At 42.6% G+C, this 27330-nt stretch overlaps 1 protein-coding gene across 2 annotated transcripts in view; it reads left to right on the top strand.

Annotated features, from left to right (window-relative positions):
- TBX15 (T-box transcription factor 15) overlaps positions 1–27330 on the top strand; it is a 102511-nt gene that overhangs the window by 70589 nt on the left and 4592 nt on the right. For both annotated transcript variants that reach the window (XM_059054496.2, XM_067034123.1), the window contains exons 6-7: positions 5922–5986; positions 19839–19936. In XM_059054496.2, coding sequence (XP_058910479.1) covers positions 5922–5986; positions 19839–19936 — 163 coding nt within the window. The remainder of the gene's footprint in view (positions 1–5921; positions 5987–19838; positions 19937–27330) is intronic.

Here is a 27330-nt window from a genome sequence, read left to right as displayed (position 1 = left end):
GGAGCACAAGTCAGGAAAGACAATAGAGGGAATGGAACCGAAATGAACTGTTGCCCAGCCTTCCTGAGGAAAGGCAGTGTCCTGTTCCACAGATAGCAATGGGTGAGGCATTTGGAGACCTGGGTTTTAGTCCTAAATTCTCCACTATCTACCTGTGTCACTCTGAGCAAGCTATTTTGACTTTCTGGGCTTCAGTTTGTTACTAAAATGTCATTTATTTTATGGAATAATGATGGCAGGAGATTAATAGAGAGCTGTTAATTCTCTTTATTTGGTAGAATAAAAAATTGTAATGCCAATGTTGATCCTTCACATGTTGGAAGGGGAGGGGATTAGAATTGGCCTATGACACTTTGAAGCCCAGAAATCACTAATTAGGAGTAAGGACCCTTCCATTTCCATAATTCTAAGATATTTATAGTCTATGCATAGTACTGACTACATGCTTGGAAAATGACTGAACAATTAGCCAGCATACCTCTACTACCAGTTTCCTTATGTATCCGTGGTTGTGCTTCCTTGGATATAAGTAGGAGTGAAGTGTGAAGAAAGAGTTTCTATTTTCATGAAATAGTTTATGCTTTTCTTTCCCCCTTTCCCATTCCTTCTCACCCTTGCTGACTGATGCATAGACTCCCAGGGCCGCTAGCATACTGAAGTTATTATTATTATTATTTGCTCTTGGAGTGCCAACTTGGCAGGCTTATCGCAGAGAGGAAAGTACACCATGCCCAGACTCTCATCATGGAGAATAAGGTGGTAGAAGTGGGAATAAAGGTGATTCTACACTTAATGCTTTTTCTTGAAAGAAGCTGACACCAATATGTCCTCATGGAATTAGCAGGAAATTTCCATTGCAGAGTCTTTGTCCTCTCTAAGGGAAAAAGACTGCTGAACCTTGATTTTTTTTTTTTTTTTCCAAACAGGAAACTAGATTTCAAAATGACACAGCCCTGTTCTCCTCAGGTAGTACAGTCTTATTTCTTGATGAGAATTGGCTGCATGAACTAGATAGGAAGTCTGAAGCCACAGCCAGGGTTGTATAAGCAAATTCAATAGGATTTCTGAGCCACTCATTATATCCTGAACTATTGAGCCAGTTTTGCTCTAACTTTCCAATCAGATTAGTGCAAAATTTTTTTTATGTTGGCTTAAAATTTTTTTTTTATCCTGATGGAATGCTTTTCAAGCAATATGGTGAAAAAAAAATAAGAATAAGAGAGTGTTAATAAAGGAAGTCCCTTTGAGCCTTGGTCCTGTAAAATTATACTGAGGATATTCAGGTTTCATTTTTTTTGTAGGTTGTGCTATGTATGTCTGCACTGTGCATGGTGAGGTATACCTCATTTATTAACTGCCTCTATGTTACTAGGCAAAATAGTGAGGGAAAATGATTAAAATGAATGGTGGCAAGCCAGTAATCACCCCCTTATGTGCCATAGTCTTCAATAACTCAGACTACACACATCAGTATAAGGTTATGGAAAGAAAATCAGGGAAGAAAAATGCTTCCACAACCTCTGTATTTTCCATGTTGCTTCATTATCATCAGACCAAGTTTGAGCATGACTGCTGCAGCATAGCTTTAGCTACAACGGAAGTTACTAATAGACCTTGTTCTGACTGGAAAGACATTCAAGACTTTTGTCTGTAATGCCTACAGTGAAAGCAAATGGGATTGGGGGAGTTGTTTGGTCTGTATTCTCTAAGGCTTATGATGGCTTTGGGACTGGTGATTTCTGTTTCCCACATCCTCATTCATTCATTTACTTCCTCACTCCATGCATTCACTGAACAAATATTCACTGAGCATGAAGAGCATGTCATATTCGGTTCTGCCTCATAAAATGGTGTATCAAATAGACAGGGTTCCTAGTTGTCTAGGAACCTAGTCTGGGGGGAGAGACACATAGTAAATATGTAAACAACAAAATAAATGTATAATTACCAACTGGGTTAAGAGTAAAGATGGAATGAAAGAGGGTGTAGTTAAAGATAGTGGCAGAAATATCCTATTTTAGAGGGATGGATCAAGGAAGACCCCTCTCTGGAAATAACATTTAGATTCAGACTTAGGATGAGGAGTCAGCTATATGAAGAGTACAGAAGAGAGCATTTCAGTCTGGAGGTAGAGTGCATGTGAGGGGTCTGAGCAGGAAAAGAGCTTGGCACATTCCAGCACTGAGAGCAGCTCAGGTTGCCTGGAGCCTGGGGACCATAGTCAGGGGAGGGTGGGTGGGGATGGAGAGATAGGCAGGGGTCAGGGCATGCTGGCCCCGCAAGGCCAGGCAAGGAGTTTGGATTGAATTCTGAGCATAGTGGTAGGCACTGAAGGAATGACGTGGTCCAACTATGGTGTGTTAGCCAAGATCGCTTTGGTTGCTGAATGAAGAAAAGAGATTGGTCAGGGACAAGAGTGGAAGAAGGGAGATCAGTTTGAAGAGTATTTAGAGTAGTTTAGTCAAAATACGACACTGACCTGGTCTAAGGTGACGAAGTGGAGATCGACTGCCATATTTGAGCCTAGTTGATAAATATAATTGAGGGGAAGGTTGAAAATTAACTATTCAAATGAGCCTCGCCTCCTGCTCCAGATGGCCTCTAGATGTACGGTGCATGGGCAGGGGTGGAGGCAGTGAGGTTTATGAGCCCTCATTGTGGTTGCTTGTGGACCCCTGTGCTGTTCTCTGGGCCTCACTGGCCTCTGCTGGGGTGGGGTCAGGTTTGGACTGGTCCTGGGGTTCCTTGTGTTGATTTGTTTTACTGGCAGGAGACTGCTGACCTTGTGCTTTTGTGTTCTTGCCTGAGTTGGACCTCCCTGAATGACTCAGCCTCACCTCAGTTCTCATCCAGGGCCTCTGTTTGACTCCTGTCTGGACTGTAGCACCTCTATGTCAGGGTCACCCTGCCTTCCCTGTCATGGCATGCGAGGACCTCTGAGTCCCTGACCCACTGCCAAAGGGCCATGGAAGCCTTGGTGATCCTATCTCAGGCCTCTTCCTACAGCACTTATACTGGTGCAGCCACCCCCATGTGTGTATGGAGGTGACCCTGCCATTGTTCCTCTGAGTCCACCCCGCCCTTGGATTTTGGTTTGAGTAGAAAGCTAAGGCACATGTAAGTCTAACTGATTGCTTCTCTTCTGTCTCTCTCCTCTCTTCTCATGTTCCACTGGAGTGGAAGGGGAGGATTTTTACTTCGTTTTCTACCTGATGAGAATTCACCTTATGCAACATCTTTGTCTCCTGTAGGACAGCAAGCTGTCATTTGCATCCCTTTCTATACTGAGTCTACCAGGAGTTTCTTGATACGGAAACCATGGGACTATTAGAAACTAAGGATTATTGAGGTTGGAATACATTGATTTATTCCTCCAAAATACTGTCATTGTTACCCTTGGTATTTGTAGATATAGCCTAAGTTGTCAGCACAAGCATTAACTGGGATCATAATTTGGTTTGGATAGCTAGAATTGCTCTCTTCTACCTATAGGGTATCTAAATGTCTGCAGGGTAGTAAAGGCTTTTCATGATGTGGCCTCAGGCCAGCGTCTCAGCTTTCTTTCTCACTGCTTCTCTTCCTGTACCCTGTGCTCTGGTCAAATTGGACTCTTCAGTGTTTCTCAAAAATGCTTCATTCCTTCCCACTTCAATTCTATGGCTTACATAGGACCTTTCTTCTGAAATGCTTCCCTTGTTCCTTTCTCCCCTTTTTGCAGTTTTCATTAAAATCCTGTGCATCCTTCCCAGCTTGGCTCACGTGCTTCCTCTCAGGTGAAACCACAGAGCCTTTCAGCTCGGAGGAATTACTGCTTCCTCTAAGCTCTTGGGGCACTTTGCCTTTATTTCAAACCTTATCACTTTCTGTTTTACATTGTAATTATTAATATGTATGTCTTCTTTTTTCTCCTCAATTATAAAATTCTTGGGGGGGGGATGATACACAGCTGTATACGGACTGTCTGCCACGCTGTGCTACCTGTCACATTGCTTTGCACACAAAAGGCACTTGATAATAAATGAATAATGAGTAACCCAATCACATTCTTCAAAAAGCGGTCCAAATCCCACAATAAAAGCTTTGAAACAAGTTTGGAGGTGTTGTGTTTCCTAACATTTGGTGTCATTTGTCTATTAAATCTTCATGCAGACTCCTTGGCCTGAGATACAGGGAACTGGTTTTCAACCATTTCTCCCGGGACCATGAAATAGAAGGTCGTTATATTTACAGGGGTCTGTGCCCCCAAAACATAGCAGCACAATCATATATCAGAAACCCCTATCATAAATGAGTCAGACAGGATAAGCCAGCTTGAAGGAGAAAATAAAATATTATAACCCCAACTTGAAAAGCAAATATGGTGTGTGGTTTATTGCTGTGGATTATGGAGGAAGAAAGAACTGATATTAAGTCAACAACAGAAAAGCAGTGACAATCTTTAAACTCAATACAATATTCACAGGGCAGACGCCAGACTTTAGATAGCCAAAGCTTCAGGCTCCTGCTCTGGTCTATAAAATAGATGTAAAATTGCTTTTGCTTCATTATGACTGCTGCATTATTACTGTGCCACTCTAGAGGCAAAGGACGTTTAGGGGGAAAAAATAACTTTGGTACTTTCAAGTCAGAGTCTGTTTATCAGAATCTCACATTGCATTTTAAAGACCTTTAGAATGTGGCTTTGGGAAATTCCACTCTGATGAAGTGAGACAGAATGGGGACTTGGAAAGATTTGCAACACAAGAAACAACTTCAGCTGTCCTAGTGATAAGTTCTACAGTGATCAGAAATGGGAAGATGGTCTTAAAAATGAGATCCCCTTCTTTCCAGAATTACCTTCTATTGAGAGTGACTTTCCTCCTTTCCTGAGCTCCTTAGCCCCCACCTCTAAGTCTCTATCGCTTGAATGTAGCGAGTCATTAACATCAGGTTCAGACAGAAGGTACCCAAATGCCTCCCATGACAAAGGCTAAAGGCGGAAACACAAGAGCGCAGATGGAATTCGTTGGTCAGGCCATTCTAGTCTGGAGGCGAGAGGGTAATAGACATGGTTGCAGAGTGGGAGGGGACTAAGATAGGATGCAATAGAGAGGGACTCTTGCACTGAGTAGAAGTTGAACCAGATGTGTACTAAGGACCCATCCAACCTGGGTCACACAACTGTTTGCACTGGATTTGCTCAGCCTTATGAAGCTGCTTCTTTGTTTCTTCTGATTGGCTTGTGGGACTTGGAGACTGGGTGAGTTGCACTGCGTCCTGCCCCATCCTGTCCCACATGTGTAGACTTTTCTTGGGATGCAACCTTGACAAAAGTCCAGCTACTTTTTTGTGTCTTTTACAAGACCATTTTAGGTCATCAAATGAACAACCCCTAGCGGCAAGAAAGGCACAATTTAAGTGAAATGGGAAACGCAGTCAACTATTTGGTTCTTTCAGGCTGAGGCAGGTTGTCTGGTGACCTGATTGCACCTGATTGGATTGACTGAACCCATTCATTCGTTCTTCACTCATTTGCTCACTCATTCATTTACTCATTCATTCAACAAGCATGTTTCAACTGTCTCCTGTGTGTCATGCACTATGGATCGGACCACTGTCCAATTTTCCATTTTGATACCTTTGTTTGTCTGGGCAAGTGATTTATCACCATTGTGGGGCAAGGATGGTGAGCAGAAGAGAACTTACAGAGTCACATGCTAGGAAAACCTTGTTTTTTAGGGAGATGTGGGTCAGATGGGTCAGACGTCTGTGTGCCAGGACCAAGTCCTGTAGCAACTTCAATCTAAATCTCAAACTAAGAGGAAACTAAATAAAAACAACAGCTGTTGTTAACAGAGTGATTTTTGTTAACTTTCTAGGAGCAACCAAAAAAGAAGTCAGTTAATATAAATACAATTCATGCTTTTTTTGTTTGTTTCCAGATCACCAGATTAAAAATTGACAGAAACCCTTTTGCTAAAGGATTCAGAGATTCTGGAAGAAACAGGTGAGCAAACTGGGCAAGAGACTCACTGACCTTTCTTTTCTATATGACATTCTTTTTCCCAAGCCCCATTGGTGGCTTCTGGCTCTTGCGGAGCACAGGCTCCGGACGCGCAGGCTCGGTGACCATGGCTCACGGGCCCAGCTGCTCCGCGGCATGTGGGATCTTCCTGGACTGGGGCACAAACCCGCGTCCCCTGCATTGGCAGGTGGACTCTCAACCACTGCGCCACCAGGGAAGCCCTGGCTCTGCCTTTTTGGAGAACTTTGCATGCTAGGCAACTGTGCTGCCACAGGCAAAGGAAAATGGGTAGTTGATCCAAGAATAAAAAAGCTGACCCCCAAAGGTTGAACTATCCAAATTCTTTGTTAACACACTGTAAATCATCAGATTGAATCGCTCATGGTGCTTTTCTCCCTGCATTGTACTTGGTAATTTAGTCACTTAAAACAAATTTGACAGTGATTTATTTTCATTAAAAGATTGCAACTTTTTCTGATATGTATCTATAGGTGGCTACAGCAACTATAGTAATATCTCCTTTATTTTTCATTATCAGGAAAAAAGGAATTGTGGACAAATAAAATTTTTCAGAAAAGTATTCCCTATAAGAGCTAAAACTTTGTTTAAAAATTGACCATTTTTCTCCTAGGAAATATTTCCAAACTCTACTAGTTGTTCTCTGCTTTAGTAAAGAGAGTTTACAGAACACTACCTTTCTTGATGACCCAGCATCATCATGATTAGGTTGTCATACTGTGGAACTCTTAGGAATTGGTGACGTTTGTATTTGCTCCTGTTGTAAATAGCCTTAGGGACTGTGGTGTTTTTCTGGTTAACTCTGCTTCTGTCTAAATCCTTCCTGTCTCATTCTTCATATATAAAGTTAAAATTTGTTATTCACAGGGAGTTAGGAGAGAGCTGAAATTAGTAGGGAAAGCAGATACATCGAAGATTATTCAATCAGAAAATTTCATTATATATAAACTATACTGAAACAGCAGATATGACACGTGTGTCCTGTAAGTGTGTAGACCTTGCAATAACTATTTACTTTAATGTTCAGACATTTTCCTAATTTGGGGGCCTTTTTTTACATTTGAATGACACAGTTTGTCAGGACTTACCTTTGCTATTTTCTCTTCAAGAGTTTTCAGATAAATTATCTAATATTATATTTAGAATCACTTCGTGAACTGTGTAGCACATTATATTAGAACCTAGTTTATGCTAAAAATCAGATGAGTGTAGTGATCATTTTCTTTACAAAATGATTTATGAAAGCACTTCTTATGAAACTTGTACAATATTTAAAATACACTTAGATTTCTTTAAAATTTTATTTTCCTCAGAATTTTTTAAGGTCACATCTATTGAGTAAGTAAAATTCACTTGAACTTCTGGTTTGCAGATGAAAAAAATTGAGTAATATTTTCTAGGTCAAGCAACTGGTTAGTTGTATAGCCTCAGGCATATGGACTCCGGGCCGAATGCTTTCCAGTTAATGACTCTTTGTTTAAAATAAGAGGCCTTTGTTTTCAGAATTTAGCCAATGAAGAAGCCAATACTTATTCCTTCCATTTCAGATAGACAGTCCTCTTCCTCCCAATTAGTTTCTATTCCATGTCCAGGTCACAAAACATGCCTGTGAGCCATTTCCTGTTGCCTCCTTTTCAGGGCTCTGCCTTCTGGGCTTATTGAGGAACTTGTTAGTGATAAGGAGCTCAGATAGAAGCTGGCCTTTCATAAAGAAGCCTCTAGGGTGTTTAAGATCTTTAGCTTGGGGTCCATGCATGCATTTCAGGAGTTCTGTGAGTTCCCAGATATTGAAAGGAAACGTGTGTGTGGATGAGCCCTGTGCATTTTTCTGGGTAGAGGTCTACAGCTTTATTCAAATTTTCAAAAATGTCTATGACCAAAAGCTAAGAATTTCTGCTCTAGACATCACCATCTGTCTCCAGAGACCAACCCTACTGACTTTAGTTATCCAACTACTTTCTTTTTCTTTCCTTCTGCATCTCCAGGCATTTAGTATTTGTTAATTTTATTCTTGGCACTCCAAAGACAGCTTTCTTTATGTCTCTTTTTTCTTTGCTTTGTCATCCCATTGGATTCCTTGTTTTTGAGAGGCATGACTTAGAACAGAAAATTGGAATAGAGTGGCTGTATTGACCAGCATTAGAGCTTGCGCAGGGAATTGGAGCCATGCTTTAAACTTGAGATTAAGACCTTGTGTCTTGAAGCATTTGTCTCTGGTTAGGAAATTGTGATGACAGCTCAGTTAAAGTCCCAAGGTTCTTCTGTCCTCTCACTGGGCTAGAAAGGACCTTGACACATCATTTGGCCCTGGCCTGTGTCTGCCTTAAGGCTGGTGAATATCTTACTGCTCAGGACAGACAGTTACTTGCCTGTCCTGCCTGCTGGGCTGCTCTTCTTTGTAAGAACTCCAGGAAAGCAAAACTATGGATCTTCATTAGCCCAGGTCAATGCCTTATTTATTTATTTCTGATCGCATGGAAATTCTTCATTATGTCCTATTAAATCTGCAGGCTGTTTTAAGTAATATCAGTAATTATAGAAGTTATTTGTGATTGAACACTTACTGTGTTCCAGACATTTTACTTACATTCTTTCTAATCTTTAAAGCGACCTGTATTTTACAAATGAGGAAACAGGCTCCGAGAGTTTAAGCAGCTTTCCTAGTGTCACCCGGTAAATTGAAGAAGGGATGAAAACCCAAGTCCATCTGATGTCAAAGTCTGTGCACTTTGTGCTTTATCATGCTAGCAGTTTAAACTTGACTTATTTTATCTTCAACAGATATCGAGAATAGAGCTCTTTCTCTAAACCCCCTTCATCCACTTAAAGATCCTACTCAAGTAGCCAGAACCTTCTCTTTTCCACATAAATCAACCTATATTCTCTGTCTGTGTAGACTCTTCCCCATGACTGTGTCATTTACTTCCTACATCCCCAAAAGGGTTCCATAGTCAAGGACAGGAAGTCAGGCTGAACGTCCCTAGCAGGTGAAACTGTGATATGATGAGACTGAAGTCACCTGTGTCATGAAGGGACAAGGATGAATTAGGGAAGGTAGAAGCCATTTTCATCCTCCAGCGCTCTGGGAAGTTGGACTAAAATCAACTTGTTGGGACAAGTATTGAAGCCCTTATATTTTCTCTTTAAAAAAGCTCAAAATTACCTGATAATCACACTTTTAACTCTCACTAGCTGCCTGCAGGATGAGGGCAAGAATTATTAATGCCATTTTGCAGATGGGAAAATTGATGGATGAGGATATAGAGGATTATTTATAAATCTTTGGGAAGAGGTGGCCTGTGCCAAAACCAGAATCCAGTTAGTTCATCACCTTCCCACCAGTGCCCACCAGTGCCCCGTTGCTGGCCCTGCTTGTGCTAACACAGTTCTTCTTATAAATCTGTGATTTTCCCCATGCATTTTAGACATCAAATGACTTCTACAGACGAGCATGGTTTGATGAGTTGCATAGAAATGTACCCCAAACATACGGATTACATTTCCTTGAAAAACACATGAGCTTAAAAATTAGGGGGGAAAGTGCTTGGCCAATATTTTTTGGTTTTGTAGAACACAAAACATTTGTGGAATACTTTGGAGTTACAGAAATTGCCAAACCTCAAACCAAAACACGTTCAGGTTTGTCGATCTCAATCCATGCCAGTGAGATCCCGAGGCTCCAGAAGGGAGTGTGAGAGGAAAGCTGGGGGGGACACAGCCGCCCAATGCCCTCTCTTGAAATGCCTCTCATGAGTCTCTCTCATCCTGCAAGCTGCTCACTGCAGTGTAATCAGAAGCTAGCTGGGGTCACAACAGTGCCCTCTGAGTTTCGAGAAGAACTTGAAGCAGCTGTGTCGAGGACACTTAGTCCCCATTCTTATTTGAATGAAAAGAGATATCCATGAGAAGTGTTCCTGGCTTCTAGCCCCATCACTTTCTCCTTCCCCTCAGTGGGAACCAAGGTGATTGATGTGATTGCTGAGTCGGGAACTCTTTAGGACCTGCTTGTCTCCAGAAAGTGTACCATCTGGGCTCTTCCCACTGTGTGGTAAGCCCAGCAGAGGAGGTGTGCAGTTCTGGGAAGTCAGCTTATTTCAGGGAGTTCTAGCTCACTCCTTCAGCCTTCACACCTATTTTATAGTCTCCAGACACTTTTTATCAATCATAAAACTGGTATTTTGGTCTCTACTACATCAGTCTCCTAGGTCTTTCTTGGAAATTTATTCTGAGTTCAAATGAGGACAAGGGATGATATCCATTGGGCCATCCAGAACCCCAGCAGGAGTCCTAGTGAGCTCACTGTGTCAGCTCTGTGATATCACCATCATCAGAGCCCATGATAGTTCCTCCTGCTTCTTTAAGAAGTGTCATTCACACGCTGCAGTGTGAGAAGGTCACCACCCTTCAGCCTTTACTTATGGAGCTGCTACTTTTCATTCCCATGTAATTATGTCCCTGATTAGAAGTCTCCACCAAAGTGTGTGTGAGTGTGTGTGTGTGTGTGTGTGTGTGTGTGTGTGTGTGTGTGTGTGTTCATGTTATGGAGAAGAGTAGTAGACATATGGTTCTTTTGGAGTGGAAACGCTGACACATTTTGCTTCCAGGCATTGTCTCTGCAATGGGAGGGAAATTGTTTATGTCTAAATTGTTCTTCCTTCTAGACTTCTCAGAAATTATGTGGCCCAAATATAGGTTTGGGTGAAAGGGTCAATATATATTTACCTTTAACAGGCCTAGCCCCATGGTGCAATGTCCAGCATTAGCTGTGGGAGATTCCTCCTATAAGGGGGAGACAGTAACACCTTCTTGTTCCTGGGGGAAAATAGGTTCCCTCAGCCTGACAGTAAGTTTTGTCTTGTGGTCTGTGTTCCTGGGTTCTGTCTGGCCCCTGCTAGAATGAAGCCCTTTGAAGACAGAACTCTACCTTTTTCAGCTTCCTGTTCTTAGATTTCTTTTCCTGTAGTGCCAGGTATATATAAAATAAAATAATAATCATTCATTTAGTTACAAAACATTGAACAGAGTTGACGAGTGGCAGAGAAGTTAAAAACCGGGACCTCGGGTGTGAGAAAGCCTTACCCCTACCAAGGGTGAGTCAGGCAGAGCAAGAGTTGGGAGCTAGCTTTAGATACTAACTAAGAAAGGAAGAAAGAGTGAATCTATAAATGGTCTTTGTTTGAAAGATTAAGGGCAATTTTGATTCAAATCTGAGATGGACTGCTGCTGGAAGACACTGATTTAGCTTAACTGTAGATTAGACATGCACACCCTTCAGGCCATCTAAGCTGGCTCTGCACGGTGGGTGCATGTCTGTGCTGCCTGGCTCCCTGGAGAAGGAAGACACCCAGCAAGTTCCAGAGGCATGAGCTTCAGGAAAGAAGGGCTCCCAGAGGATGAGCCCAAGCAGAGTGAGGTTTGGTTGAGAAAGGTCACTCAGTAGCAAAATGAGAGGTCAAATTACATCCTTGGTGGTGGCCACCCCAATGGTTCAGTTCTTTCCAAAGAGAAGACAAAGGGCATGAGGCTGAAGAGAAGCAGTAGTCTTTGCACTGAGTCTCATGGTTGAGAAGCAGCCTCGGCATGTCTATCTGTCCACGTGCCTGGGGGGCCCACTGTGCTCAGCTAGAGGGAGACTTGCCACTGCAGAGACCTTGCGCTTGAAAGGGGATAGACAGATGAGCATAAGGAAAGAAGATTCTGTGGGTCTCAGCCCACATCTAAAGTGAAAACCTTGTCCCTGTGAGGAGTGGCTGCCAAGATTTTACAGAAAGCCCGAGTAAGCTTGGGAACTTTTATATAATTCCCAGCGACTTCCTCTGAAGCAAACACGTATATAAAGAGGGGAGGATTAAAAGTATGACCTGTCAAGTGGAGTGAAGGTTCTATGAACTTGTTTTAGAGGTGCCATGGACTCTGTGACCCTGGGTTCTCCTCTGTCAGCAACCTTCATCCTGTCTTGACCTTGGGATTTACCTGTACTTCCAGCTTCCATAGTATCTAAAACAACTGCAAGGGGGATTGTCCCAGGTGACATGGTTTCCTCCAGATGCTCCTTACTGGCCTGGTGCTCCAGGAACCACTGTTATGGCTGCATGACAGGTCCCCCTTGGAGTGGCCCTTCTGTAGTCCAGGGAGTTGCTGCAGCTTTTTGGGAGGCTGTCTTTGTCTCTGTGGAGTTCTCCCCTGGAGGCTTGAACAAGGACACTCAAGTTCCACAAGGCAGGGACTGTCAGAAAGGGCCAGTGGCAGGCCCTGTATTATGGGGAGGTTGGTTTATGTGGGAAAGTAGTTTTAATAGGTTGCCCCTCACTAAAAAAACAATAGGGCCTGCAGCTTGAAGTGTAGGAGGCACTGAGTCTGAGCTAATTCTCAGAGTGTTTCCAGCAAGCACTGCTCTTTGCTGGGAACGTGGCTGGTGACAGTCTTTCCGGTGCCTAGTGTCCTTTAACATGGGTCGGGATAGTGATCTAAAAATGGAGCCATTCGGTGCATCACGGGAATGGATGTATTTACTTGCTGAAAGAGGATGCTTAATGAGGCTAAGACTTAACCCAAAGGAAGGAATCTCTACTGGTTGTGGGGAGAGTATTTGGGAGTAAATATTTGTTTGTGATGCCCCCTCTTAAGCAGCTGCTGTCCCAAGACCATGTTCACAGAGTGAAGAACCACCTCCTTGGCACAGATGGGAACTTCTGTCAAGGTCCAGCCCCTCCTCACAACACCCATCAAAGACAAGTACGCAGATCGAAAGAGGACTGTGAGATGAGGAATTAGAGGGCTGAAAGTTAACAGGAGGGAAGAGGAAAAAAGATTAGCCCCAGGGCCAGTTCATCCTTGCTTAGATCCAAAAGAAACGTTTCTTTGGGAGTCAAGGCACAGGGTAGGTCTCTAGTATAAATCTGTTGGTAGATTTCTCTAGTATAACTTAAGTATCTCAAATCTTGTCTACACCCTTATCTAGCTATTAAGCTGAACATACAAAAGTTCCTTAGTTGTAGGTCAAAAATAGTAAGATATTAGCAATTTCATATAGTTCAACCTTGTAAATTTATTTCTAGGCATCAAATCATAAGTATACAAATAATAGTAAGAATCATTTCATTTAGTATCTGTGGTCCAAGTTTTCTATTTTTACCTCTGAGTTGATTGGTATCGGTACAGCGTTTCCCATTTACTGATGGTGAAACTGAGTACAGTGAGGTATTAGCTTTTAGAAATTGCAAAGCCAGCCAGTGACAACATCCAGAGAATGAGGTCTCACTCCTCTGATGGGCATAGCTTGCACTTGTCCACCTCCATTTCCCCGTCACTCCTGAAGGCAAGCTTAGAGCCAAGGAGCCGACCACTCGCTTTCCTTCAACCGGCACAGCTTTCCAAGTGTCTCCCTCACTTGCAATTTCTATATTTTCATTTGTGCTCCCTAGAGCCATTGGCTGTATTTTTCCAGCCAATCTCATCCTGCTTGTTCCTGGCAGTCTCACTAGCCCCTGTAGATTGTGTATACTCTTGTTATCCCTGGCATGGGTGCCATTCAGCAGATCTATGGAATTAATCAGTGCTGGACTCCCCTGCAGGCATTGCCGCATCTGCAGTTCAAGGTAGCTGGCTCCACATTGGACTCTGGCAGCAGCATCCTGCCAGACTCCTCCTATGCATCCAGGCATTAGTTGTTTTTCATGTCCCCTGGCTTACGGTCTTTCAACCAGTATTTAACATTTTTCTCTGCCTTGTTATTTGTTCTCCCTCCTCTGTCATGAATCTTTTCCACCATTGTCCTCTTGGCCATGTGGGTTTGCCAGAGAAAGTTGGCAGTTGCTTTATTATCTATGGCTCTTGCCCAGGGATGGTGTCATCTAACAGATAGACGTCTGTTTAATGGCTAACATATTGGAATCTGAAATATCTGCAAGATAATGAGGCCTAAAGAGGCTTGAGGGACACGTTTTTTGTTTTTAGAGGAGAGAATGAGAAATGAAATTAGGTAACATAGAGGTCCTTCCACATTCAATCCAGAGCCAGAGGGCTGACAAAGCTTTGAATCCCAGTGAAGGAAAAGTGTTTTCTCGTGTTACAGATCACAATCTGAGCAGATGGCGGGATTTCTTTTACTTGAGTTAGACCAATGGTCCTCACGCTTTCATTGTATTTTCTCTCTTGTTTTCAAATATTTTGTCTTTAATCAATATGCATTTATTAAGTTACAATTAGGAGGGAATAATATCATTATCCCCATTTTACAGGTAGGGAGACTTTAGGCGTGAAAAGGTTATACAACTAGGCAACGTTGCACTAGAAAGCGGCGGGGTTGCAATTGGAACCCCGGCAGTCTGGCTCCTGACCTTGTGCTCTTAACCACGATGCTAATCTGCCCCTTGTGTGATTTAGTATTACTAAGTTAAAGTGAGACCATGCCAGTCAAATGCAAAGAAACTTAATGTTTTAGGCAGCCTGCTTTGTGTTACAAGGATTTTTATTGTACTTCTTGAGGCAGCGAAAACTCCTTATGGACCACCATCGCTACCTATTCAGACTCCAAGTGGGGACAGGGTTCCCAAGTTGGGAATCACTGGGTAAGGAACATTTTTAACTCAACTCCAATCATCTGTCCATTGGACACGTGTTTGTCCAAACCATCGTAAAGCACATCAATGACATCCAGTTCATCAGGTAGATATATTTATTGTACATCTAAAGCCAAGTTTTGAATGATGGCTCTTTTGCCAATTTGCAGACCTCCACTGGGAGGGCTTTAAGAATATCTCTGGACGATAAATACCCTGAGGAATCTAAAGATAGGAGCCAATTCCAGAGCCAGTGAAGGAAAGAGATGTGTGGAAGGTTTGACCTAACCTCAGTGGACCAAGGACACTCTAAGGAAAAGGATTAGAAAGTTGACACATGGTGATTAGATTTGAAAGAGCAGTATATTCTGGTTTTGTGTCTTTTCAAATGTTGGAACAGGAAGAGAAAGAAAAGGAGTTCAGGGGCATAGTATTACCCCCCCGGCCCCCATCTTGCACCCGGAGCTCCAGTCACCCTGAACTATTTTAAGTTCCTAGAACATGGCTTCCCTTCCATACGACATCTTTGCATATACCATTAACTCTACTAAGAAAGCTGTTTCTGCCTCTTCTCTGTGTGGGAAACTACTGAATGCCCTGTAACATTAACCTTAAATAACCGGCCTTTTATGGAATCCCCTTTGAGTTTTCCAGGGGTATTCAGTACATCCTGCTCAGTGCCTCATGGCATTGTCTACACATCTCCAGTGTAGAATCTATCACACAGTTCAGAAATTAGTCATTTACATGTTGTTATCTTTTTGTTGAGCAGGATTCTCCTTAAGGGTAAAGACCCTGTGTCTTTTTTTTTTTTTTAATAAATTTATTTATTTATTTTGGGCTGTGTTGGGTCTTCGTTACTATGCAAGGGCTTTCTCCAGTTGCGGCTAGTGGGGGCCGCTCTTCATCGCGGTACGCGGGCCTCTCACTTCGTGGCCTCTCTTGTTGCGGAGCACAGGCTCCAGACGCGCAGGCTCAGTAGTTGTGGCTCACGGGCTTAGTTGCTCCGCGGCATGTGGGATCTTCCCAGACCAGGGCTCGAACCCGTGTCCCCTGCATTGGCAGGCAGATTCCCAACCACTGCACCACCAGGGAAGCCTTCTTTTTTGCCTTTATATCTCTTGAACCTAGCATATAATTGTTTTCCTGATTGGATAACCCCTTTTTGACTTTAAGACCCCATCTCAGTAGACTTCCCTTAGTCCTTGACTGTCTTCTATTGAGAGATAACCAGTGATCTTATCAATCCCTAGCATAGGTTCCTGTTGTTAACGGTATCACCAGCAAAGAGAGTCAGATGTCAGAATTACAAAGAAAATAAATGAAAGAAACACAAAAAATAATTTTCTATCTTAAGAGAAATAAAAAGCAGAAACTATGCATTGGTGTGTTACCTAACAGGTTCATGAATGTAGTTGTAATTGTTATAATTATCATATATTTGCTGAACTTCAAAGGGATGGTCCCAGCTTTTTTTTTTTTTTTTTCTTTTTTGAATGAGAAGGTTGGAAGAATATTTCTTTGCACTTTGGCTATTTTTCCAAATCAGTTGATCTCGAGGCATCATCAGTTTGCAAAAGAGCTCTTTGGCTTGCTTCCTCTCCTTCCTTTTCTCCCTCCTCTTCAGTACATTCTGTTGGTTTGGCCAGTGAGCAGGCTGAAAAGTCTAAAGAGAAGAGGCCTGGAAATCAGAGAGGTGATTACAGCCAAATGACTTAACAAAGGGGGTTTGGATATGGTCTCTGTTGTCACTGGAGCAAACAGGGAAAAGTAAGCAAGAGGGGGACACTTGCCAATTTGATCATCTTTGATTGGAAACTTAAGAGATGACATCAGGTCTCTGGTGTTCAGCAGACCCACAGAGGCCCACCATGTGGAACATGTTAATGACATGTGGTTACCTAACACCACTTTTTTTTATGTTAGACAATGAATTCACTTTTAAGAACCTTGAGATAAAGTTTTATAAAACTGGGATACAATGATGATGAATAAGTAAACAACGTGTTGCTCAGTATAAACTTTGAATAGACATCCAAGTGGCTGAAGACGTTAACGGGTGGTTGGCAAGGATTCTTATAAGAGAAGATGAGAGTATAAATGACTGGCCTCTGCTAGGGAACTCAGACTCTGTTGAAGGTCAGAAATTCCATGAGCAGAAAAGAAGAAACCAAAGGAAAACTGAAACCTCTCTGGGACCTGAGTCAAGAAAGGCACAAACAGCTATACGTAGAAGCAATTCCCAAGTCACCAGTTCTAGAGGATTCTCTCTGTCTTCAGATTCTTGATTTTGATATCAAGTTGTTTTCCTAAGTTTTAGGCTTAGAAAAAAAGATTGCTGGTTAAAGTTCAGGAAATTGTGACTCAGTAATAAAAATAGTAATAAATATTAAATAAATAAAAAGAGTAATAAGAATAATTCCTTTACTTATTAATTTAATGCATATCAATTGAAGTCTTGTCAGGTAATAGGCATTGTGCTAAGTACTGGGAGGTGGAAAACCTGGTGGAGAGTGAATTAGCTAATTCTTGTCTTGCTGTGGCACTTCACTAAATCCTGATAAATAGAATTAGTACTACTAAACAATTAGATCTATCCAAGGAAGCTTAATGGAGTTTGAGGACAAATAAGATGTGGCATATAGTAAACAAATAGGATTACTTTTTTTAAAAAAGAGATCCACCCTGAATATATAAATAGATTCAGTAAGGTGCAGGATGGATCTATGAGAGATAGATCCACAACAGATTAGTAAAGTGTGGTTAGGAATGTCTGGACTTACAGCCATTAGATTTTGGTAGTTATCCCCCTCACCCAACTTCGTCACCAAAAAGACTCTTCTTGTGAAGACACCTGGACTGGATGGACCATGGGTGTGTCCATATGTGGTGTGTCATACATTACGTTCTTAACAGTTAAGGAAGGTCTTCCTGATGAGGATGGGGAAAGTGTCTGGCACTCTTACCATTTACCCATTGGTAATGGAACCAGAGGGTAAAAGTTACCTCAGATACTTTAGCACAAGGTCAAAAAAACTTTCTAACAGATCTGTCCCCAAACTAAATATTTTCCTTGGGAAATACTCAAACAGAGGCTGGATAACTCTCCATCTAAGATGGTATCATTAGATTTGGATAAATGGATAAATGGTCGCTATCCTATACAGAGTTGACTACTTAAATAAAATTATTAATACCTTTGCCATAGTCTTTTTGCCTGCTGTGAAAATAAAATCAACATTGATTTTTTTATTCCTTTAATAAATATAACTTTGGCAGTATATCAGTGTATTATAGCTACCTCACAGTCTTCTATCACTTTATTATGAAATGAGAAGGGACTGTTCTTTGTCCTTGAGCTAATATTTTGTCCTCATCATTGGTACATGTTGCTGGGAAGAATGGAATAGGAGGTGGAACAATAGAGACCTTGCCATTTGCAGTGAGCCTCCCGTGCCATTAAAGGGAATCCTAAGATGTTCTGGTGAGCCCCCAACATTCCAAAACAGGGCAGTAAGATCTAAGCCTGGCCTATCTATTTTTTATATCCATCAAGGCTCAGCATGGCTTTATCTGCCTATCCCCTTATTATTCTGAGCTCCCTCATTGCCAGGACTCTTTCTTTCCACAAGTAGTTTCATGTACTGCATTCAGCATTAATGTAGGGTGACTATGTGGAGATGTCTTCTGTTCCTACTTTTAACAGATTAACAGCTAATAAACACCATGCAACACCCTCTCCTCTCAACCTCTTCTAAAAATACAGAGTTTAATTTGCCAACATTGGTGTATTTAAAGCCTCCAAGATTCCAGGGAAGACTTTAGAAAGTTAACTGTGCAAGTAAGGCCAGTTCAGAGAGGAAATTTTCCAGCACAAAGAGCCAATCAGTGTATCAGCAGCTCATCACAGAAGAACCTCAGGGGACCTTACAGTCATTTATAAGGAAGGGCTATTTGTTCTCACTTAGAGTAAAGCTTCTCACTTTATTCTTGCTGTGCCAGACTGAAGAGAATGCTGGAAATGTATTACCTAGGGAGAAGGACAGGCAACATAAGTTTCATCTCAAGAGAGAAAGCTTGTCTTTTCCAGGAAGGGACACCATGTTACTTTCCAGCAACTTTGCAATGAAAGGACTTATGCCACCTACTCTTCTCCACCCTCCTTCTCCTACCTTCTTCTACCCTAACTTCCCCCTCTTTCCACTTAGCTAGAAGTGAAGCAGTTAGTTTTAAAGAGGAGTCAATAATCAGAAGCTGTGTTCAAAGCTTCAAACAAGGCACCAACCAATATTCTGTTTTGAGGATACAGAATATCAGCAAGAATATGTCTACGATAATCCAGATAGCCTGGAGAATTATGTTAAAAATTATGTTAAAACAATGTTTATCAACATCTCATATATATATACATATATATGATAGAGAGAATTTATTGAAGGATAAATTAGGCAGTATGCACATAGTTCAATTAATGGAATTTCTAGTGTCAGTGAAACAGAAGCCTTAAAGTAATACATTGGTACAATATTGGATGTTTCCTGAAGTCCCAAGTACATGACTCTCAAGGACCAGTTTGGTTATTATATTACAAAATACAGATAAACATTTGCAGAAATGTATTGGTCTATTTGTTTGAAGTATAATTTCTGGGACCAAACCGTCTTTGTGCCTTCAGGTAGGTATTTCTTGTTGCAGCAGAAACTCAAGTATATTTGAGTGCTTACCTCTCCTATTTCTATTATGGTGCTTGTCTCTGTTTAAGAAGATTTAAGAAGGCTTTCAAGGCGCAGCAATATGACAGTTTCATTGACTCCACATACCCGGTGGTAGAGTTGACTCTGGGACAGGCTGTGTCAATGTGTTGTGGTAATGATGATCACATCATCCTGTGCTAGAGAAATGGTCAGTGCTACTCTCTGCTCAACTCTATTCATGGTAGCAGTGACCTTGACCTTTAACACACTTAATATTTTATTTTCATGCAGACCAAACCTCTGAAGAAAGGCTGGAGTGAAATTCCATCATAGCTCTGACTTGCTTGCAGATAATCTGAATTGGGTTAATTTCTTCTTTTTCCTGCAATCCAGCGACATCTGTCCCTGTGTTCTTCCAGAATAATTTACCCTGGGGGTGGTATCTCTCGGTGCCTACGCATATACCGCTTCTCAGACAAACCGTTTCAGGATTTTTTTTAAAAAGTCCATGCATTTCTTGGGATTATTTACAACTTCCTTTGCTGGCTTTTCTCTGTGTAGAACCGGACTGGAAGCCATCATGGAGACTTATGCATTCTGGAGACCCCCTGTGCGCACACTCACCTTTGAAGATTTCACCACCATGCAAAAGCAGCAAGGTAAAGCCCTGGGCAAGGCCTCTGCTTAGAGACAGTGCTGGGGAGGGAGTGGGAGCTGAACTGAATATAGCACATCTGGCCCCAAGCCAAGCCATGAGTTACACCGACTCTCCTGGAATGAAGAGAACTAGGTAGCTCCGTAAATAACCAAAGCATCACCACTTGTGCAAATAAGCAGGTTTCAGAGGCAGTGTTTCACCTGGCACCCCCAATTCTCTCTCCCTTCCCAAAAGCAAGGTTACATAATGGTGGTGAAATGATTATTTCTATCACTAAGCATTCATGTAGCCCTTGGGATTTGGAGATCTTCATAATAATTTCATTTATTACTCATGGCAGCCCCTCATCGGTTTTCTTATTCTAGTTTGTAGATGAGAAACAACTTAGCTCCAGACAATGGGAATAAATTGTTCAGGTCTGACAGATAGGAGGGAGCTGCCGCAAGCCCCTCTGAATACTGTAACTTGTGCTCTCTCCTTTTTTGCTGATGTGGAGCCACACCCATCTCAAGTGCATGGGCGAAGTTGACTTTTTCCTTCCGTTGCTTTGTGCTTTTCATCCAGTTTCTAATCTCCCTTCTCTTGCAGCTCAGGTTGGGAAGCCTGTGGCCATATGTACAGATGGCTTATGGGTGGATTTCAACCCCTTTTCTCAGTGTAACCACTGGCCGTCCCAAGGCGCAGCACCCATGCACCTGGGTACCCAAGTGAAAGCTTCCCAAAATGTCAGACACTTTGTGAGTTTTCCTCTCCACCCTCCTCTTGCCCCAAAGTGACAGTGATCAAAATTACAGACTGAGCTCCTTCTGTTCTGTCAAATGATTGCCATTAAGAGAGTCCTAGTTTTTGAATTTGGGGCTTTGTGATGCAGGAGCCCCTTCTGGGACTTGATAACACATTATATTATACTCCCTTCTCAGGGAGGTTCTAGCAGTTTGCACACTAAATTAGGTTTTGTAACCTGAATTACTGAACTCCCTCAGGTTTTGTTTTTTTGTGGTTTTTTTTTTGCGGTACGCGGGCCTCTCACTGTTGTGGCTTCTCCCGTTGCGGAGCACAGGCTCCAGACGCGCAGGATCAGCGGCCATGGCTCTCGGGCCCAGCCGCTCCGCGGCATGTGGGATCCTCCCGGACCGGGGCACGAACCCGTGTCCCCTGCATCGGCAGGGGGATTCTCAACCACTGCGCCACCAGGGAAGCTCCTCCCTCAGGTTTTAAGATGGAGATGGTGATTAAAAGCAGCGGCTCTGGAGTGAGGCAACTTGGGTTAGGCTCTTTTCACTGTTCTTGCCTAACTTAGTGACCTTGGCCAAGTCCCTCATCCTTTCTGACATTTAGTTTTCTCATCTGCATAGTGGGAGAATATAATAGAATTCTTGTGCGGATTAAATGAGATAATGCACTTAAAAACCCAGTAAGCCCTCTGTACATGCTGTCATTGTCATCATCATCATCATCACTGTCTTCATTCCCCTTATGTAACTGAGAAGAAAGTGCACCAGGGACAGGAAATATTGCTGTTCTGATGAATAATTATTCAAAACATGATTAGACCATACATCTTCACAGGGATCCAGGGAGGCAAGTGATCCAGAATTTCCATCTCTCTCTTTTTTTTTTGGCGGTACGCGGGCCTCTCACTGTTGTGGTGTCTCTCGTTGCGGAGCACAGCCTCCGGACGCGCAGGCTCAGTGGCCATGACTCACGGGCCCAGCCACTCCGCGGCATGTGCGATCTTCCCGGACCGGGGCGCGAACCCGCGTCCCCTGCATCGGCAGGCAGACTGTCAACCACTGCGCCACCAAGGAAGCCCCATCTCTTTTTTTAATAAGTGGAGGAGAAATGGAAGCCCTTTGTATGAAGTGACTTGCTCCTCATAATGCTGTGATAGAAGCAGGGTCGATATGTATTCAGAGTGTCACTGCAGCTTTGACGCCCTCGTGGCCCTTAAGCAGCAGAGGTTTATGGAAGTCAGGAAATCTGGGCCTTCATCTCTGATGGCCACTAACTCTCTATATACCGTTGGCAAGTTACTTCTACTCTTGAGTCCATTTCCTCACCCCAAAGAGGGATACTTCTTTTTTGTGAAGAATTTAATATATAACATGCTTTCTTTAATATATGCATTTAATATATTTAATATATAAACATGCTTTATAAATGAAAACATGTCATGCAAAGACACTTACTTGACCCTATTGATTTCTGAGGTGGCTTCTTGCTCATCTGCCTTTGCTTTATGTGTTGACTTTCCAAGCTCTAGCTAAGCAGGAGTTTGTATCACAGAGGCTGGTATGAGACGGTGGACAGGGATATTGCTAGTTCCTGAGAGCAAGCATTGGTGGCGACATTGTGTTCACCGCCGTGTCCACAAAATCTACTCCAGGGCCTGGAACCCAGGAAGTACTTAATAAACAATGAATGAGGTCACTTGGTGGCACTGTGGCTCAGGTAGGCAGGGTCACTATCTGATTAAACCTTGGAGCACAGCCACCTGAAATGTGCGTGGATACAGATGTGCAGTGATAGTTGTGGATGGCTACCTGCATTTCACCAGCATGTGGACCCACTGGGCAGGTGCATGCATGGGGAAGCTGCAGGGGAGCCTGCAGTGCTAAGGTGTACAGCATAGCAGGTTTCATGGTGCTTCTATTGAAAATTTATTGATCTGAAGACTTATTATTGACATGTGGGAAACGATGGTTTAAGAGAAACTGAACCTTCAGACCAAAATGTCACACTTATTCACTGAGTCCCTTTTTATGCTGATGGGGGGAAATGAGTGTGGAATTATTGGATACATATGGTGGTGAAATGGGGCTAGAGGAAAAGCCAAGCCTCTATTAAATAGTTTAATTGGAATACATTTTTGAACTATACACTGAACTTGATCCAGATTCTCATTATTAAAAAATATGTGGCTTGGTTTCTTGATGTTAGCAAAGGATGTAAAAGTAGCAACACCCATTCCCTCTTCCTTTAAAAACTGAGAGTTCCAGTAACTCTGGACAGTATCAGTCATAAAATGAAGAAAAGGGACATAGCCATCTGTGTCTAAATGTTTTGTGTCTTAGAAGACGTAAAGAGTGGTGAGCGTCTAGTGGAAGCTTCAGTGGCAGACTGATTTTGTAGTAACTCCCTTTTGGTGAAGAGTGTTGGCACCAAACCAAAGATCCAAAGTGACCAACCCACCCAGGTGTCCACATTACCTCATTGTTTCAAGCACATGAATATCTGGATGTCAAATACGTGGCCCTGGGACAGCTTTGTGCTGTTGCTGCTACTGGACACTGGATCAGCCATTCTGCTTGAGTGAAGTTCAGGGTGCTTTTTCCCTCTTGCCCTTGATGTCATTGTAATTTCTCTTTCACTGAGACCCATCTGTTGATAAAATTTCAAGCAATGTGCTTAGGTGAATTAGCCATGGTTTTAAAAAAGTCCAAATCCTTCTATCTTCAAACACATATTGAATGGATGCTCTATATAGTTGTTTTCTCTGATGGAGAAGAATGTGTGAGATCCATTATCCTCTGCGTTTAACACAAAAGTAAAGTGAGGCATAGAGAAGCCTAGTAACGTATCTGCAGTTAAGTGGAGGCAGAACAAAGTTGAGAACTCCAAAGAGGATCTCCTGGCTTACTGGGCACTTTGCTTTCCACCACACCTTCTTCTGTTTTACTTAACACACACACACACACGCACACACACACACACACACACACAATTAGCTTACTCATCCAATTGATGGCTTAGTGTCAGCAACTTGACTGTTAACTCTAAATAGTAGGTCCATATTTCATTTTTATGAAGTCAAGTGTATGGTTTTATTTTCAGACGTCTTCATTTAGAATCAGCAAGGAGTTTATACTGTTGGAGAGTCTGGAGATAGGAATTATATTTCAGGAATGGCTTTTTCCTGAACACTGCTTGTGACAGGACAAAATGAACTCAACAAGTAAGTTATGCTGGCAGAAGTGGAGTGAGGTGACACAGACGAAGATGTAAAAAGAAAATAAGAGCCAAGTTCAATCCTATTGTTCTGATGATATCCTGATGTTGCTATGAGGTTGTTCTGATGATATATATATATATATATATACAATGGAGCTATTTGTATAACCAAAACTGAGAGAGTTTTTGTGTGTGGCATCTCCAAGTGATCTGACAACTGTTGTGAGAAAAGGAACCATCCTGGACCAGAACACCAAAGCTGATCATATGTCTCCATCTGTGGATAGAAGGAGACCTGCTATTTACAGAAGGCCTCCCTTCTCCTCAACTGGCGGTAGATATCACTAGATTTCAACACGTTTGCATCTTTTAATGTTTGTCAGGCAGTTAAAAATTAGGATCATGAAGGTCGCCGTTGGTGTTGGGATTTTCATCAGTTTGATTTGTGTTAATTAGAGGTTGGTCAGTGAAAGATAGCAAATACTGAGCAAATTCTTAGTAGTAAAAAGACTGGGAACAGAGTCTTTGAACTACTGTGTGATCATTATAATGTTTCAAAGGTAGCCAACTTATTCTGATCTCATTTATCCCTGAGACAAGGAATAATGCCTGTGAGGAGTTCTTGACAAGGAGGGGAGAGTATCTCAATTCAGTCTATTAAAGCAAATGGTTATTGGTTACATATTCTATTTTGGCCCGAAGTCCCTTATGCTCAATGCGTCCAAAATGGAGTCCATGATTTACCTCACAGACTTGGCGCCCTCTCCTGGGGGAAGGACGCCACTATCCATTAATCGCCTTAGACGGTTCCCTCCCTCCTTACCCACCATATCCAACCTTTACCAGGTTCTTGATTCTGCCCGCGTCTCTAGTCTCCCTTGCTACCACCCCACTCCAAGCCATTATCATCTCTCACCTGACTTCATTCTCAGGCTCCCCATGGTGGTGACATAGCTACCAGCATCCCTGGCACCTGCATCTTTTTAGGCTTAAATCGGATGGGAAGGGTCATGTGCCTCTCTCTCAAGATTTCCAGCAAAATCTCACTGAGTCTCACTGACTCTAATTGGGATACCACTGAATTAATTACCGTGGCAGGGTGTGGGGATGCTTAGATTGTCCAGGCATGAGTCACATGCCTTCCCTGGAGGTACAGGTGAAGGGGTAAGAGTGGGAAAGGGTGTGTCTCTCAGGGGGAAAATGGTACTGTTGCCAGGAGAGAGGCAGATTAGTTCTAAGTGACAATAACAACAGATGTAAACCGCAGCAGGGAAGGCAGTAAAACAAGTAGCGGAGAAAACAAGCAAGTTAATGGAAAGTGAAAAAGTGGGGGGTATTCCACCTAGGGAATGTGATAAGTGTGAAATAGGGCCATTGAAGAAGCAGAGAGACTCAGAACCCAGAGGACCAATGTGAAAAATGAGAATGGGTGAATATATTAAAAGCTATTCTAAAGGGAAGAGGTTTGGATCTATGCATATCTTTAAATTTTATGGAGAAGGATGCGCTAGAATTGCACTATGCAATTCCCATTAGCACTATAATGTTTCACATTTGCATTTTGAGAAGGGTACTTATTTCAACTAAGGGGAATTCTTTAGTTGGGATGAACTGGGCTCTGATCCTTAAACTTTATGGCCTCTGGGTTTATTCCCTGGGATCAGTCCATACGGTGCTGACATTTTACCTCTTACCTGTTTGAAAGCGTTGAAGGAGGCTACTCAAGGACACGCAGTGAATCAGCACTCCTCAGGGACAGATGCCATCAAGTTATATGATAGAAGAGTGTGGTTCGTGGCACCAAGTAATTACATGGAAATTTATTCTTCACTAGCCCAGATGGGGTTTTGTTTCACTGTGTTTCGATTTTTTTTTTTTTTTTTTTTTGTGAGGGGGCGGAAAGCACAACATAATAAACCCAAAAGGGAACTGTACGTGAAAGCCTCCATGTTACAGTCTGGAAGTGATCAATCTAAAGATGCAAAAGTCAGCAGGTTTGGTATTCAGGATTTTCATGGTCACATCTAATTTGTCTTCATGGTACACAAGTATATTCTAGGTTTTTGTCCTCGTATGGAATCACTGCTAAACATGTATTCTTTTTCGTCATTTTGACTGTTAGCTTTGTTTATTGGAGCAAGTTAATGTTGAATATGAATTTTGGGTACCTTCTCACTTTGGGCCGTGGGTAAAATAGGATGCAGGCAACTGTGGTGGTGGAGGATTGGTCCTGAAAGGCTGGAGAGTTTTCAGCTACTTAGAGCATTACATTTTAGTCACCTCTCAGATGTGGATTAAGACCATTGAGGATAGTGGGAAAGACACCAACCTACCTGTTTGTGTTCAATTCCACTTTGCTTGATCTGATCTGAGAAGAGATGGAGACATGGGGCATCTCATTTCCATCCCAGGTGGGGAGTGAGGGGGAAGGGGCTGATAGTTTGGAGAGGAAACAGAGTTGGATTAGCCTTGGGGATATGGGCCTGGTGGGTGTCCAGTGCTCCATCATTCACAGTTCTGAAGGCTCCTGTAGTCTGTTACATCCAGGCAGTTGGCTGTGACATTTTGCTCCTCAGAGTGTGGAGAGGCTGAGATGCTCGTCTCCATGGACAGAGGCCAACACCGCACAGCCATCCCCATTAGGACCCAAATGCCCTAAGATGCCTTTCCCCTTCCTTCACTCCTTCTTCACTGATAGAAGAGAAAAGAAAAGGAAACACATTTTTATGACTGTGTGCACTTTGTTTTATTTCATCTAATTCTCAATACACACCTACAAGATCGATATTCAAAATTCCATTTATATGGAGAAGCTCACTTGCTAAGGTTCCGTAATCAGTAAAACAGCTGGGATTAGTACTGGGCTTGTCTGACTCATTCATCCATTTAATGAAGTTTAAATCAAGACTCGTAGAGCCTTCCGGACCCAGTGAGCACGGAGGGGAATAAGGGAAAGAAGAGAAGGCCACGCAGGAAAGGGAGGCCTGCTTTCCATTGAGAGGCAGCTCTAACCCCTCTGTATCAGAGTGGCCTGGCCTCCCACCCAGCCCTGGCTCTTCTGGGGCGAGAGGCCCCTACGCAGCTGTGCTGAAATGCACAGGGAGGGCAGCCTGCTTCCTTCTGCCTGTTTAGCACTTGGCCGGCACCCCCAGTCTTGTCTAACAGCTGACAAGCTGTTAGATCATAAGACAGTAAAAGACTTCTCAGTATCTCGGTTTGCTTCTCTGCAAAACGAGTGCCATAGTCCTCTCTCTCTGTGTGGACTTTGAAAAATGGCTGTTATCTGTACTGAGTATTTTACGTGCATAAGAGCATTTCTTCAAAGGGAATGGAAGCCATGTGACCTTCTCGTGGGCAGGCTTGCTCTCCCTCTTCAAACACTAGCTAGTACGGGCACTCTCTCCCCCTGAAGCTCAGCAGGCTACCAAGTCTCATTTCCAGTGA

This window comes from Kogia breviceps, chromosome 1, assembly GCF_026419965.1.
Source record: "Kogia breviceps isolate mKogBre1 chromosome 1, mKogBre1 haplotype 1, whole genome shotgun sequence".
Lineage (NCBI taxonomy): Eukaryota > Metazoa > Chordata > Mammalia > Artiodactyla > Physeteridae > Kogia > Kogia breviceps.
Note: the sequence above shows the minus strand (reverse complement) of the source record. Positions and strands in the feature narration are given on the sequence as shown.